This window comes from Maniola hyperantus, chromosome 18, assembly GCF_902806685.2.
Source record: "Maniola hyperantus chromosome 18, iAphHyp1.2, whole genome shotgun sequence".
In the NCBI taxonomy this organism is placed as follows: Eukaryota; Metazoa; Arthropoda; class Insecta; order Lepidoptera; family Nymphalidae; genus Maniola; species Maniola hyperantus.
The window spans coordinates 1,245,251-1,261,746 of NC_048553.1; the positions used below are offsets into that span (position 1 = coordinate 1,245,251).

A 16,496-nucleotide genomic window follows, 5' to 3' on the forward strand; every position below is an offset into this window, starting at 1 on the left:
AAAAATGTTCTAGGGAGCCTTATGAAAATTAAAAATAAATTTTGTATGGATGTGAAGTTTTTTTTCACTGGTTCACAAATCACCAGTGACCCAAGTTGTCGAACATTTTTTGTTTCGTAACCGTCTGTCTGATAGTTTTCAAGAGCCTTAAGGGTATCCTAGTCAGTTTTTCACGTCTGGCTATCTTTATAATCTTGTTGCCCTAGAGTTTTCACTTTTACGCACACGGAAAGTTTGCTCTGCTTGACCACTATACGTGATCATCATTAGCTATGATTGGAAGACTTGAAATTGGCACAATACAATTTCGTAGCTGGGCCAATTTCAAAAGTAGCCTGTGATTTAGTAGGATTTACTAAAAGACCATGCATAACAGTTATTTTTTGTTTTGATATTTCTAGGTCATCTGTAATCAGTCATTGGTATTTTTATGAGTGTGTCAAGAGTTGGGAGAAGGTCATTCCATCGAAAAACTCTTCTCATAAGGCTTTCGGTGGCTTTAGTGCCCACAAGACAGTTCTTATATTCTTCTAAGTGACACTGTAAGACTATTCGTATGGACGTATTCGTATGGATAGTTTGGCCTTATGTTTCTTAGCATTGCTATGTCTATCTTCTCTTATTGTAGGCATTACGAGATACTCGTGTGTTTCCGATGTTTTAGTAAACCACTAAAACAAACGGGGCTTTGAGTATTTACCGTGTGAAAGACTGAGTTTTGATATCACTGTAGTTTTTGTATGTTAGAAATAAATGTCTTTGTTAGAAATAACCAGTGAATGTGTTTATTATATGTGTTTTTCGTGGTTATATGTTAACTAAAGACGCACTCAAAATCGTATAATTTAGTAAACGTCTTCCGCAAGAATAAGGATTTGATAGGATTATTATTTTTCAATAACATTAATAATTCATTAGCAATAGATCTTTAAAAAAGGCTTGTTCTTAAATATTTCAACCTTTTTATTCGTTATTACTCCTAATATCTGTAGCACTTCGCACATGAATAATTCCTAAAAAATCGGTAATTGTGTTGAACGCTCTTAACATTGTCAACCGATATAATTTTTCGAGATTATGCCTCGATCTACAAATATTTTAGTAGATTTTTATCTTATGGACGAAAGAAATTCCTTTATTTACCCGGACTCACATTTTTATTTCGCATACGACTTATAATTACAGTAAAACTCGGCATCTTTTCGAGTTTTGTACGGCAGCTCTAATCACGGTGACAATTGGGCAAAAATGGCCCATAGTAATGTGCTCAAAAGACTTTGATATGAGCGTTTGCTCATATCCGCGGCTCGCCTGCCCCGCCCACATGCTTCATCAAGTAGAGGGGGATTCCAACATCAATGATCATGATCAACCCAACATCGACTCGCTACAAAGCACGGGCCTCCCCTCAGAGTGAGAAGGGTTTTGGCCATAGTCTACCACGCTGGCCATGTGCGGATTGGTAGATTTCACACACCTTTGAGAACATTATGGAGAACTCTCAGATATGCAGGTTTCCTGACGATGTTTTCCTTCACCGTTAAAGCAAGTGATATTTAATTAATTAAAACACGCTTAACTCCGAAAAGTTAGAGATGCGTGCCCGGGATCGAACCCCCGACCTCCGATTAGAAGGCGGACGTCCTAACCACTAGGCTATCACAGCTTAGATAGAGTATAGTAATAAGGTCCCGTTAGCACTCTTCGGGTACGGAACGTTAAATATTATTTAAAAGAAGTGAGTAGGTAATAACCATCTCCACTACCTACATTATATTATATCCGATGTCAACCCCGATGATAAATGGCACGGCGAAATGAATATAAAATGAATTTAATTTTGCATATTCTGGTATCTGCCCTACATCGAAATGGAGTGTGGTACGGAAATGCGCGGAAATTAAAGTTGACGCCATGTCAATTACAAATTAACTTCAGGCCAGCGTTGTCCTATATTTGTATCAAGCGAAAAATCGCGAGCGCAAAAATGCATGCGGGTTTTCGCTTGAGGAATGTCATAATGAAGATCAGAGTGGCTTAATTTGGTTGTCGTACCTACCCGTGCTCAGAGCCGTCTTTAACCTATTGGAGGCCCTGGGCACATCAGAATATCGGGGCCCCTATGATCTTGACAGAGTAAGTAAAAACAAGAAGGCTCGGATATAAGTCAGTCTTGACTGGTTAACAATCTCTATGGTCCTATGTTTGGAGGGCCTTTTTGACCTTTGATTTTTCGGTAAAAAAGTAGTGGTCGGTCGTTTATAGTTTGGTGATTTGGTGGCAGCGACTAGTGGGCCCCTATCGATCGTGGGCCCTGGGCACGTGTCCAGAGTGCCCAGTGGGAAAGAGGGCCCTGCCCGTGCTTCTACACCGTGCCCGTTGCACGCTGTAGTATTTATTAGCTAATTAGAAAAAAAGAAATTTAAAACTTTCTATAGATTTTTATTAAAACACAACAATTCTATCTACTTATTAACTAAAGTATCACAAAAAATATTACGTTAAGTAGGTATTAAAATTTGTTCTCATGATATTTTTCACATTTTAATTAGATTGTTTTACATTAAAATATTTCAATTTTTTAGACATTAATTATTATCTTTTAAAGACCATCACAGTATACCTATAAACAATATGAATAAAAATATAATGTTCCCCAAATGAAATACAAAAAAAGGTTAAAAACATAAGCAAGCAAACTATAGTACGTGGCAGGGCGAGATGGCAATCAGGGTGGGTACGCCTCGCACACCCGCACAGCCCCCACGTTAACCCGGTGCGGGATAGCGCGGGTGACGTGCGCATGTGCGGGGCATCCCCCCGCCTCATACCCCGAATGCCATCTCGACCTGTCGCATACTATACATAATATCTACAAATATACATAATTTATATTATTTAACTTAACATTGCCAGCAATGTACAAAGAAAAATAATATTAGGTGCTAAATCAAAATTATTCTTCTTTGGGATAATAATACATATTGGACATGACTTAAGCACTAAACCTAAAAAAAAATCCAAGTCAATTTTTTCAGGGCTAAAAACATCTCTTGTCTCTTTACAAAGGACAACCCGTTTACAATTTGTCTAAAAAATATTTCTAAGTATTTATGGGTGCTAATTCGGTTATACAACTTAATTAAATTGGCAGCTCTAAACATAGTTTTCTCAATGTTGAGTTTAGGCTGCGGATACACCTGTAAGTTTTACTCACGTAACTAACTTACATAGTCACTTACGACAAATTTACTAATGTAAACATTCTTATAAGTACGGGACTGTTCGAGATGGCAATCGGGATTAGAGGGGAGGTGTGCGGGTGTGCGGGGTCAGCCCACCCCAATTGCCATCTCGACCTGCCGCGTACTATACAACTAGTAAATTTGTTGTCAACAGTTGTCAACGAGGAGGTTTCCAGGCAACGTTCGAGATAATTTTCATAGATGGCGCTGAATACTTCCACCACTAAAGATGAAAAATAATACCTATATCTATATGATCTATGCTTTAATGTTTAGGTCGTGTCAATTGATGACATAGATGAAGAGTAAGAGCTAGCGTGCACTGCAATTTTCCTTACTTTTTTTCCCCACAAAATCTGTGAACTATAATACAAGTAATTAATTAATTTCGCATCCGATTTAAATTTAAAAATTTAAAGCATAGATCATATAGATATAGGCATTATTTTTCATCTTTAGTGGTGGAAATATTCAGCGCCATCTATGAACATTATCTCGAACGTTGCCTGGAAACCGCCTCATTAATTACGTAATCTACTCAGGCTCCGTTCCCACTTGTCGTTTGTCGGACCCGGATCGGAGTTCCAGTGGCAGAACATTTTATATGAAGCTATTCATAAGTGGGAATGGGGGGGTTACAGGTGTAATCGCAGCCTTAGAAAAGTCTAGAACTGGCAATTTAATTTAATTTATTTTGTCTGTTATCAAATTAGCACCACTTTTTTAACATTGCACAGTTTTTATCAATCTCTTTATAGTACTAACGGACTGGTTATCGCCAAACATTTCAACATAACTCTTCGCTTTTTCAGCATGCTGTAAAAACAACGATTTGGTTTGCTCAATCGCGTCTGTCTCCGTTATTCTCATCTTTAACTCATCGAAATCTATTGAAGAAACGTTATTAACACTTTTTAAACTTTCATATATTTCTGGAGAATCGTTTAACGCGAACAAAACTGGAGCGCTGACAAGGGAAAAGGTATTTTTGTTATTTGATGTGAATTTTTGGAGTTCACTTGCTGCTTGCCAAGCTAAACATAAGTGACAACCGAATAAATAAGCCTTTTTCTGATCAGAATTGGTCTTACCAGCTAATAACACTGCACCTTCACAGCCTCTCCCGAATAAAGAACCTCCGTTATACATAGTCCGTAATGTCCACTCTTTTTCCGGTGAACCTAACATATTTTTTACATCTAACGGTATCGTCTCACAACTGATTTTGAAGTTGTCTTCATTTCTTTTTACCGGTCTTCCTGGTAACGGTAAGTTTTGATCATCACGAGGCCCAAAGAACTCTCCTTCGCTCAAATCACGTAATGCTGTTGATATTAAATATGATAAATCCTGGTTCCTTAAACGAGCTAGCATACCGTTCGCTGTAACGAGAAGGTAATCGCCGATTAAAATGGCGATTTTGTTAGCAAATATTGATGTTTCTTTAGTCTTGTCTCGTTCTTCGAACGGTATGTTTAGTAAGCCTTTGTGTATGTAATGGCCTGTGCGTATCATTTCTGTTAATTCAGCCAGCATTCGTTGCTTCTCTGTTACCGTGGTGGCTTCTAAGGAGTATGTGGATGGACTGATGGCTTTGGAGAGCAGTAAAATGATGAGTCCCCAGGGCTGCAGGTTGTTTTGCTCATTATAGAGTACAGTTTTCGCCGTCTTCATTATTGGGTGGTTGCTGTCTACCTAGAAGAATAATTTAACTATAATACTTCATAGAAACTTGCATTTTGGGATAGTGGTACATGAAAATTATATTGAAACTAGACTTCCATGAATTTTTTAGTGTGAATTATAGATTTTAAAAAATCATGTGGAACCTACTTTTCCCAAGATCAACAGTAGCCTATCTCTATCACTCTCTAGGTTTTCAAATCTATTTATGCAAAAACACGAGGGCCCATTGAGAGGTGATTGAAGAACAAACCAAAAACAAACACTTTCCCATTTATAATAAGAGTAGTGATCAATCAAGAATTACTTAGAACACAATAACTTATTTCAGGCCAGATCTTTTTATCTAATTAAGGTTGAACTGAGGAAAAAAACATGTTTTACAGGTTTTGTATTACAAATTATTACATAATTAAAAAATTTTTTTATTCAAAACTATTACAAAAGTTATTTGAATAGACAAATAAATCAGGCCAAGAAGAACTAACAAGAAACTTGTGAATTGCAAGTACAATATGGCTAGACTACAATGCATTTGTTTGACCTTCCATCACTTCACAACGGACCAACGTATAGTTAAAGAACTGGAGAGTGACATAAGCTACTTTTTAACTCAGAAAATTAAATAGTTCCCATGGGATTTTTAAAAACCTAAATCTACATGCGTGAAGTTGCAGGCACCAGCTATTATCAGAATAATTTGATACATGTTTCACAGTTGAACGATCTATGTAATATGTGCAGTACTTACATGTAACAAAGAAACTGCAAGGTGATTTTAATTAGCATGAAAATGATCTCATTGAAACTAAATTAACCTTGCAAACATAATTCTCTTGGATTTACCTTTCTATATTATTGCTAACTACTAAGTTGACATTAAAAATTTAATAAAATGTACTTAAATTTGGCCTCCAAATAACCTTTACTAATATTATAACTACAAAAGTGTGTCTGTCTGTCTGCTACATTTGCACTCTGCTACATCATCAAGATCATGATCAACCCATCGCTGGCTCACTACAGAGCACGGGTCTCCTCTCAGAGTAGGAAGGGTTTTGGCCATAGTCTACCACGCTGGCCATGCGCTTATTGGCAGACTTCACACACCTTTGAGAAGATTATAAAGAACTCTCAGGCATGCAGTTTTCTTCACAATATTTTCCTTCACCGTTAAAGCATGTGATATTTAATTACTTTATTTTATTTTTTTATTTATTATTATTAAACTTATAAAAATAACATATTATTCCTGCTACATTCAGTGCCACAAAAACCACAGTCGGTTTTACTGAGCACTGTGGTTTTTATGCACTTAAAACGCACATAACTCTGAAAAGTTGGAGGTACCCAGGATTGAACCCCAATTAGGAGGCGGACGTCTTCACTTACTTTTAACTAATTTGACCTTTGGTAGACAGTTAGCTTACATTACATCACATGGACTTGGCTGCTTTGTTCCGGCATATTAAAGAGATCCCTCTGGATTTTCCAAAATGTAAATCCACATTTAGGAAGTCGCTGGTATTTTGAACAAACATAACTAACTTGTATCCCAGACACAGATATCAGATATCTAAGACTACTTTTTATCCCAGAAAATCAAATAGCTCTAAATTCCCCACAGGACTTCAAAAATCTAAATCCCGTAGACAAAGTCCAAGTCCTATATCATCAAGTTTAACAATTTATAATGTACCTACTTAAATCTAGCCTCCAAGCTGATGAGTAACTAAAATTATTATTATTTTATTTTAAAACTTGTATTTATAAGGAAAATCCTTGTATTTATCATGTTAACCTTCCATATTACATAATCTATGTACTACTGTTTATGTTCGAACTAAGGTAAGTATATTTAACTATAGCTTTTGAAGTAAAGTACATTTAAAAATAGGACATACTCATATTTTTTTCTTACCAAAATGTTTACAAAGTATTATGAAATAGTTATTGAAAATAAAGTGTTTATGACTAAAAATCTAATGAAAATACTATCACAAGATTAAGACTGCTTTAGGAATTCTATTGGATAGATGTTTGAATAGATTACTAGCCGTTCTAACCTTATTAGATAACACTAAGATAAAAAAAAAATGCTTACAATTTTTCGTAAGTGCATGGCCAAATTCGCAAATTCGTCACTAAGAAGCCATCGCAAATTCATGAAGGAGGTCGGATATCCAACAATTTTTTCTGCTTCTCGTATCACCTTGCTCCATTGAGGCACTGGAGGTCGAAATAAAAACTCTTCCTGGGTCACATTGTTCAAGGTACTTTCGACCCTAATTTGCTCACACAATAAACTAGTTCTACGTAAATGTCGAATCATAGCGTACGACATATTGTATTATATATTTCAAAACACTATTATGAACAGTTCGCAATGAGTTTCAGTCACGTTTTAATATTTTTCCAATTAAAAACAGAAATAAACGCGCCTTACGTTCTGACGATTATGTCATACTTTAATTTGACGTTTGGAGGTTGCGTTCGGAAACTCAAATGTCAAACACTTATCACTTCAGTTCATTAATATCGAATAAGGTTTTCTTTTGTTTTTCCACCGATTTATAGGTAGTTAACTAAATCTTTAAACTATAATTATAGTTTAAAGTTTTAGTTACTATAGTCTAATTAGACTACAGTAACTAAATCAATGAATAAAAATATTATTTATTTTCATACCTTGATTATAATATAAACCCAAATCAAAATTAGGCTAGGAATTTACTATCTAGTAAATTTCTAGCCTAATTTTGGTTAGGGTAATCTTAAAAGGATAGGTACCTACCTAGTTATTAAGGTCGATGTCGACTGCCGAGGTGACGAAGGTCGATGTTAACTACGGAGTTACGGAATTCCATGTCGGCTGTCGTGGTAAAGGAAGTCGATATCAACTGTCATGGTAACCAAAGTCTATGTCGACTGTCCTGGTAACGAAGGTCGATGTCGACTGTCGAGACAACGAAGGTCGATGTTAACTACGGAGTTACGGAATTCCATGTCGGCTGTCGTGGTAAAGGAAGTCGATATCAACTGTCATGGTAACAAAAGTCTATGTCGACTGTCCAGGTAACGAAGGTCGATGTCGACTGTCGAGACAACGAAGTTACATGTTGACTGTCGACATCTAACTTCGTTGTCTCGAAGGTCGATATCCTTCCCTATAAGTAGGTAACAGGTTCGATTTTGGTATTTCTCAGAGCAATTCAATATGGGTTTCATTATCATTCAGAACATTTGACGAGGACATTTTACAAGCATAGCTAGTATAGCTTACCTAAAGTAGGTAACTATAGGTAGGTACCTATCTACTTACCTGTTGAACTTTTTGTAAGTTGTAACAGATTCACGTTTATTTTGGAATACCTACATATACCTACTTATGTAAGTATTCCAAAGCTAATCGGGTGAAGCTAGAGCAGGTTAACTAAGTAGTTTTTATATTATAAATACAATCATGACAAAATTCAATACAATATAACTAGGTGCATAGCTAATGCATTAGGCGATAGCCATTTAGTTAAAAAGGGTAGGTAATAGTTTCCTAGCCGTTTTAAAAACAAGCAAAATAAGTCGGTTTACCGAGAAAACTAAACGGCAATTGGGTATTTTATTTAGATTTTATCAGCGTTTTAAACGTATGCTAATAAATACCGGGGTACTGAACGTTAGCGCTTCCACGCCGGACGCGGGCCAATCACGTGTCTGCGCGCCATAATTCAAAAATAGAAGGGTCAAGAGGCCCCTGGCGAAGACGGTGGCTCGACCGTAGCAATTAAAAATAAAAGCGGTGTGTAATTTGTTGGCAGTTTATGTTGGGCCGTGGCACTGGCGGGCGGCCGCAAAAGGAATAACAAGCTTGCATTTGCATTTTGATCGGCGCTCTGCTGATTGAGTGAAGCGTGGAGTTTCTCGAAATCGCGACTATGTACAAATACTTACTTACTACGTCTGATTTTATATGGGAAATAATCTCGATCTTCGAAAATCGAAATACAAATTATTTATGCATTGGGATGTAGTTGGATGGAACAACAATAGAACGATTTAATAAAACCTGCATCAATCATTATTACAATCTCAATTGTTGTGATTGGCTGAATTTACGGATTCTTGTTGCAACAATGCATTGTAGCCAATAGTGGGCGAGCGTCAACCAATCAGAGTTGATTGCGATCGTGACATTGTAGCTGTCATTCTACCGCAATTGAGCTGCTGGACGATGTAAACTACGATTAGGTACAAAGCCCAGCCGCGTACAGGCGTGGTGCTACATAATACCGCGAGGTGCAGATACCAATTAGCGGTAATAGCTCGCTGCACGCCCCCGCTCCGCTCCGCTCCGCTCCGCTCCGCTCCGCTCCGCTCCGCTCTCTACGCCTTCTAATCACGAACCAGTCGCACCGGAATTTACTTAGAATTCATACTAAGTACATATCAGCCTAGACAAATCGACACAAAATTAGGACAGAAGGACAGACAGACTCATGCTAAGCTGATTCCTAGCTCCATGAACGGACTGAACGAAACTAATGAATATTTTACTACGAAACCCTAAAATGCACCAGTGTCCAGTGTCTGTGTGTATGTCTGTCACGTTTTCACAGTTTAGATTTTTTTTAAAAAGAATATTAGCCATGCTAATCAGGATTAATATTCTCTTTTCCCCTCCAACTAAGCGTAAAACTTGTGCTAGGAGTAAGTACGACAATAGTGCAACGGGTGGGGTTTGAACCGCCGACCTTTCGGAATTCAGTCCGCTCCTCAACCGTTGAGCTATTGAGGCTCGATAAAACTTAAAAAAACTTGAAAAAAAATTTAAGTAGAGTAGAGCATTGAGCAATGCAGTTTGTCGGTGTAGGTCCTACAGGGGTGACAGAATATGACATCCCTGTAGGATCTTCTTATGTTGCCTTTGTGACCAAACCCCTCTACTTATTTAAAAAAAAATGATTAAAAAAAACCTTCGATTAGGTACAAAGCCCAGCCGAGTACAGGGCGTGGTGCTATATTATAATATCCCCACAATCCACAGTACCGCGAAGTGCAGACAGCAATTAGCGGTAATAGCTCGCTGCACGCCCCCGGTCCGCTCCGCTCTCTACGCCTTCTAATCACGAACCAGTCGCACCGGAATTTACTTAGAATCCATACTTAATATTGCAAGTCCGACAGTAACTGTGTCTGTGTGTTTGTATGTAACCTTTTCACGCCTAAACCGCTGCACCGATTTAGATAAACTTGGCAATGATGGCTTGCATCCTGGAGATGGGTATATAAATAAATAGATAAATAGATAATGCCGTGATTTTGGCACGGCGCGTGCGCGTGAATTTAGGTTTTCTAAAAAAACCTAAAACCGTGGGCATTGGCTGTGGTTTAATTTTCTGGGATAAAACGCTACTATAAAATAAATAAAAAATCTGTTTTTGAATGTACAGGTAAAGCCCTTTCATTTGATACCCCACTTGATATAGTTATCTTACATTGAAAATTGAAAACTACTTAATTAATATTTTCGCTCAACGGTTGAGCCTTGCCGTTCAGCGAGGTAATAGCGCCAGTGTTTTGGGCACAATGCCCATAAATGACCATTTGGACGGCGTATATTTTTTGTAAATATACCTAAATGTTTAAGTGATAAGTTTTTTCTGTATGCATATACTATATATAGTTTTTTTTGTGAAATAAATAAATTATAGTAGATTTTCAAAAGGAGTATTCGTTGAAGAACACATTTAATTTTTTTTTGTGATGTACCTAACCACAAATTCACGGTTTTCGGGTTTATTCCTTTACTTGTGCTATAAGACCTACCTACCAAATTTCATGATTCTAGGTCAACGGGAAGTAGGTACCCTATAGGTTTCCTTGGCAGACGCGACAGACGGACAGAGAGACAACAAAGTGACACTATAAGGGTTCCTTTTCCTTTTGAGGTATGGATCCCTAAAAAGAAAAAAAATCAGAAATCCCACCCGTACGAAGCCAGGGCGAGACAGCTAGTGTACTTGTGAAATTAAATGAGGCAATAAATATGCATAGAACATTATTTTTGAAAGGGTTTAAAACCTGGTAGGTACCTACCTATCTACTCCGTCGAAGGGTAAATTGCTTCTTGAGTCATTATTCTCAATCGCCAATCCTGTCCGTTTGAAACAAATTATTTATTAAAGCCCTTAGACAGAAAGAGATAATGATATACATAGTTTAAGAAAAGGACACTCTCTCTCCCCTCGCGTCGTTTCCCTATTGACGATCTCCAACCCGCGGGACTTATGATCTTAAGAAAAGATAGGGAAGCGGGTGGATGAGGAAGGCGGAGGACCGTGTGTAGTGGCGCGCGCTCGGGATGTCCAGCAGTGGACGCAAGCAGACTGATTGTTTTTTTTTTTAATTTTGTAATCCACACGCAGGCACGAGCTCGCGTCTTTCTGCGGGTCTGTGAATGAAGGTCTAATGGACGCTCGGAATTAATACAAAATGAAATCGGGCATAATGAGTTACATGGGCTATGGCTATCACGATTGCAGCATCGACGAGTCGCGGAAGGCTTTGTTCCCGAGGTCGACGACCCGCGACGTTTTAGTAATTAAAATGGACTTTTGTTCTTGTTTCGAAGAAGTTTAGCCTAATGGAACATTAATGCGAACCTCCGAAAGTTATTTTTAGGGTACCGTATTTCCAGAGCGGTGATAGCCTAGTGGTTAAGACCGGTTGTATCGTTGAGTCACATTTCCGTGAGTATAACACTGTGACACAACGGGAAAAAAATCCTGTTGAGTCCTAGTGTGACACAAGAATAATTTTATTTTCCCGATGAGTCACATACGTGTGTACCTACTAACAGTCTGAATGAACATGATTTTTTTCTTATTGTGTCACAGTGTGACTCAACGGGAACAACCCGTTAAGGGGTGATAAGAGTTAAGACGTCAGCCTCATATTCGGGAGGTCGGGGTTCGATGCCGGGCACACATGCTCTAACTTCTCGGGATATGTGCGTTTTAAGCAAATAATAATTATCACTTGCTTTAACGGTGAAGGAAAACATCGTGAGGAAACCTGAGAGTTCTCCATAATGTTCTCAAAGGTGTGTAAAGTCTGCCAATCCGTACTAAGCCATGCATGATGCAGCGTGTGGGTGGATGGGTTGATCATGATAATGATTATAATCTCCAGAGAAGAAAAGGACCTTACAAAAACCCTTTATGGATTACTTCATTGTCTGTCTGTCTGTCGAGTCTGTCAAGACCGTCAAGGGAATCAAAACCTATAGTGTAGTACTACCTATATAACCTACTTACCGTTGACCTAGAATAGTGAAATCTGATCGTTTCGTCGCGTCGTCGCGTTATAATTATCACCACTATATTATCTTACAAATCTAACACTATACCAGACAATCAATAAGAGTAATTTATTACCTATTTTGAATAAATCATTTGACTTTGACTTTGACTTTGATCTGAGAGTGAAACGGAAAACCATGAATTTGTGAATACATCATTAAAAACCCAAACCCAACCATGAAATACATCATTAAAAAATGTGTTGTTTCGTGTTCTACGATGGTACGGAACCTTACGTGTGCAAGTCCAACTCGGACTTGATCGGTTTTTTAATAAAAGCCATCACTCATTCTCTATTAGACGGTCTTCATTTTTGAGTTATTAAAGTCCGAGCTTTTGTTTCAAATGTGGGCGGCGTTGATACCTACCTTCAATACTTAAAGAAAAACTAATGAACCTTCTATAGTTTAGTCAAATCTAAAAAACACGGCTTGCTTTAACATTGTTTTTAGTTCAGTTAAAGGTCCTATAATGACTGCATATTTCAAGTAAAACAAATCAATTGGCCCCGTGTCATATCAGGAAGACAGCATCAAGACCGGGAGCCGCAGCAGAAACAGCTGAAAACGGCAAGCGGCGCAATTAGTATGCCTCTCTTATAGAGAGTTACATTTTTGTGCCGTTTGCCGTGGAGACCCTGGGGCCATGGAGTCTTAGTGCTAAAAATTTTTTACGAGACATTTCACCGCGATTAATAGCCTCAACTGGTGACAGAAGGGCTGGCTCATTTTTTGCGCAGCGGATCAGCCTGGCTGTCCAGCGCGGAAATGCAGCCAGTATTCTTGGCACCATTCCACGCGGTCATGATTTATATAGTAATTAGATAAGGCTAGCTTTAAGTTTTATTGTATTAAAAAAAAAAAAAAAAAAAAACAAATAACTAACGTACAAACAAACAAATAACTAAATAAATCTAAAAAAAAAAGTAAAACAAATAGTATAGTACCTTGGTAACACCAGATTTATGGACCTACCTAGCTATGGTAAATTAGATTCAAAATAGTTTGTGACGTCGAAATTTTGTACCCAGTCTTAATATAGGCAGTTAGGGGCTTTTTGTTTCAAGTAGATCTAGGTAACAAATAACAAAGTTATTTAGCACTAAGTATAAGTAATAGAGAAAAACTAGCGTTTCTTCATCATCATAGTAAGTAGGTATATATTCAGACGAGCTCATCAGGCTCACGACTTCGTCCGCGTGGACTAGACAAATTTGAAACCCTTATTTCACTCCCTTGGGGGTTAAATTTTCAAAAATCCTTACTTAGCGGATGCCTACGTCATAATAGCTATCTGCATGCCAAATTTCAGCCCGATCCGCCCAATAGTTAGAACTGTGCGTTGATAGATCAGTCAGTCAGTCAATCAGTCACCTTCTCCTTTTATATACCTACATATTTAGATGAACACGAAAAATACGATGATTGTTTAATTGACTATATTCGAGACGTTTGTCGAATTCCAACAAACGTCTAATTATGATTATCTGATTCTGTAATTCAAAATGGCGGTCATAATTAGGCACACGCCTCAGGCGTTTCGTAATAAGGCATTTTACATTTAAATTACAGCCGCAGGCCGTAATAATCGTTTTACAAGATTATAAATTGGATATTAGTTATTAGCTATTTTTGAGTATAAAGTACGGGCCTCCTTCCAGAATAAGAAGGATTTAGGTCATAGTTCGCCACGCTGGCGCTGGTCCAGTGCAGACCGGCAGATTTCACACATCTTTGAAAATATTACCTATAGAGATCTCAAGCATGCAGGTTTTCTCACGATGTTTTCCTTCATCGTTAAAGCAAGTGATATTTAATTAAATAGAGGTTGAGCAAAACCGAGTTATAGGTGCGTGCCCAGAATCGCGACCTCCCGAATAGAATGTCTTAACCATTAGACTATGACGGCTCACGATCTGCCACATAAACCTTTCTTTTATATGACTAAATTAAGGCAGAAATAAATATTATGTACTTATCTAGTCTACATATGGGTTAAAATGGGCTATAATGTCGCATATACAACACAATGCCCGCGGATCGGGCCGCGTGCCGCGCTCCGAATGGCACATTAGCTTACAATGTACAATGTGCCGCCCTTTGATCACTCACCGCCATCTCGCTATTTAGTACAGGGGGCTATGAGACCAAAAGGTACAGCATTCTCACAAGGGTTCTCGCATGGTATCCACATGGAGAAATAGTCCTCCTTTGTCAAAATGTCCGTTCTCCCTCATCTTTTATTTATTTACTAGTCTTCACTACTTCGTCCGCGTGGATTTAGATTTTTAAAAATCCCGTGGGAACTCTTTGGTTTTCCGGGATAAAAAGTAGCCTATGTCACTCTCCAGGTCTTTAACTATACCCATGTAAAAAATCACGTTGCATCGATCCGTTGCTCCGTTGCAACGTGATTGAAGGACAAACAAACACACTTTCGCATTTATAATATGGGTAGTGACTAGTGATGTAGGTAGTAGGTATATGTAGTTATGTCTGTCCGCTAACTTTAGACGGTTCATCCGTTTAATAATCTTGTATATCAAATATTTGAAAAGAGCAACCGCCGAGTTTCTTGCTGGTTCTTCCCGGTAGGAAAGGCATTCCGAATCAGTGGTAGATGCATCCGACGATTCGAAAACGAGCACTTGTGAAAGTTTACTTAAATAAAAAAGATTTTCATTTTAATTTTTGGTGGAAATAGCTTGTTTCCCGGAAATGAGCATAACATAACTACTTTTTGTCCCGGAAAATAAAGAATACTAGACAGATTTTTAAAAATCTAAGACCACGTAGACGAAGTCATCATCTAGCTCTTAGAATAAAAATGTCTAGTTGGCTACACATGGAATCAGAATCGACAGCGAAGAAACTGGAACCAGAACCCAACTGTGCTTTTATTGTCTCGCTACTGGACAATAGATGGCGCTATATGTAGCGATTTTAGAAAATAACAAGTTCTTCAAGAAAACCTGCCTAAATAAAGGAGTAATCCTTTCATTATAATTATTTTTGAAACAAATTTTATTTATAGATCACAATTTTTTTTCAGTTTTTTTTTAAATTACTTACCTACTGAGATGAGAAAGATGGTTTGGTTAGCCCTGATTAGCCCTGGTAGTGTCTATGAATAAACATCATCATCATCATCATCATCAACAACCGATAGACGTCCACTGCTGGACATAGGTCTCTTGAAGGTACTTCCACACGCCACGGTCTTGCGTTGCATGAATCCAGCGGCTCCCTGCGACTCGCTCCATGTCGTCTGTCCATCTAGTAGTGGGTTTTCCAACGCTGCGCCCGGTGCGAAGTCTTCTTAGTAAATAGGGGTACAGTACGCGGCAGAAAATAATGTACCTCGACCTTTAGCAGGAGATAGCGGATTTGTAGAGCACTGTCTCAGTCGTTCAGACCGACAAAACGTCATAATATAGAGTGTATGAGTGACAGAGACAACGCTCAACAAAGCCGAAATGTCATTCTAAAGAACCATGTACATTATTTTCTGCCGTGTCGTGCCGTGTATTTCTTACATGTTAAAACACTTAGGTACCATCGATATAAATGACAAGATATGGTCAAGCGAACAAAATTTTTCACGGTTTTGGAACCAAATAAATCAGCGCCACCTCTTAGACAATAATGAACGACCCGTTTGAAATCCAGACGTCACTGAGGTTGCATTGGTGCATAAGCACCAATGAGTCGGTGCCATTGTTTGTTCAATAACCCTGTCCATACGAAGTAATCACTACCCCTATCATAAATGTGAAAGTGTGTTTGTTTGTCGGTTTGTGGGTTTATTGGTTTGTTGGTTTGTCCTTCAATCTCGTCGCAACGGTGCAACGGGTTGACGTGATTTTTTGCGTGGGTATAAATAAAGACCTGGAGAGTGACATAGGCTACTTATTATCCCGGAAAACCAAAGAGTTCCCACGGGATTTTAAAAATCTAATCCCACGCGGACGAAGTCGCGGGAATTAGCTAGTATATAAGTCAATGCTAGGTACCTAATATCATAGCATAATGGACCTTATCCAAAAGCAATTACAATGCTCACGGTAGCTATAGGTACCTACGGAGGAGGAGGTACCTAAGTCAGAGTCCTGAGTCAAGCGCGGGCCGGCTTAAGTACATTTCCTTCATTTCGGAATTCCCGCTTACAATCATTGTAGCAATTTTCCGGGGCATCCGTCGCGAGAGGCGGG

General features: G+C 38.3%; 1 protein-coding gene across 1 annotated transcript; it reads right to left on the bottom strand.

Annotated features, from left to right (window-relative positions):
- Nucleotides 1-3,937: 3,937 nt before the first annotated feature.
- Nucleotides 3,938-7,393, bottom strand: LOC117990615 (all trans-polyprenyl-diphosphate synthase PDSS2-like). The gene is made up of 2 exons (XM_034978070.2): nt 7,033-7,393; nt 3,938-4,940 (listed from the first exon to the last, which is right to left on the bottom strand). The coding sequence occupies exons 1-2, from the start codon at nt 7,270-7,272 to the stop codon at nt 3,969-3,971; spliced, it is 1,212 nt and encodes a 403-aa protein (XP_034833961.1). The 5' UTR covers nt 7,273-7,393; the 3' UTR covers nt 3,938-3,968.
- Between the last annotated feature and the right edge of the window lie 9,103 nt (nt 7,394-16,496).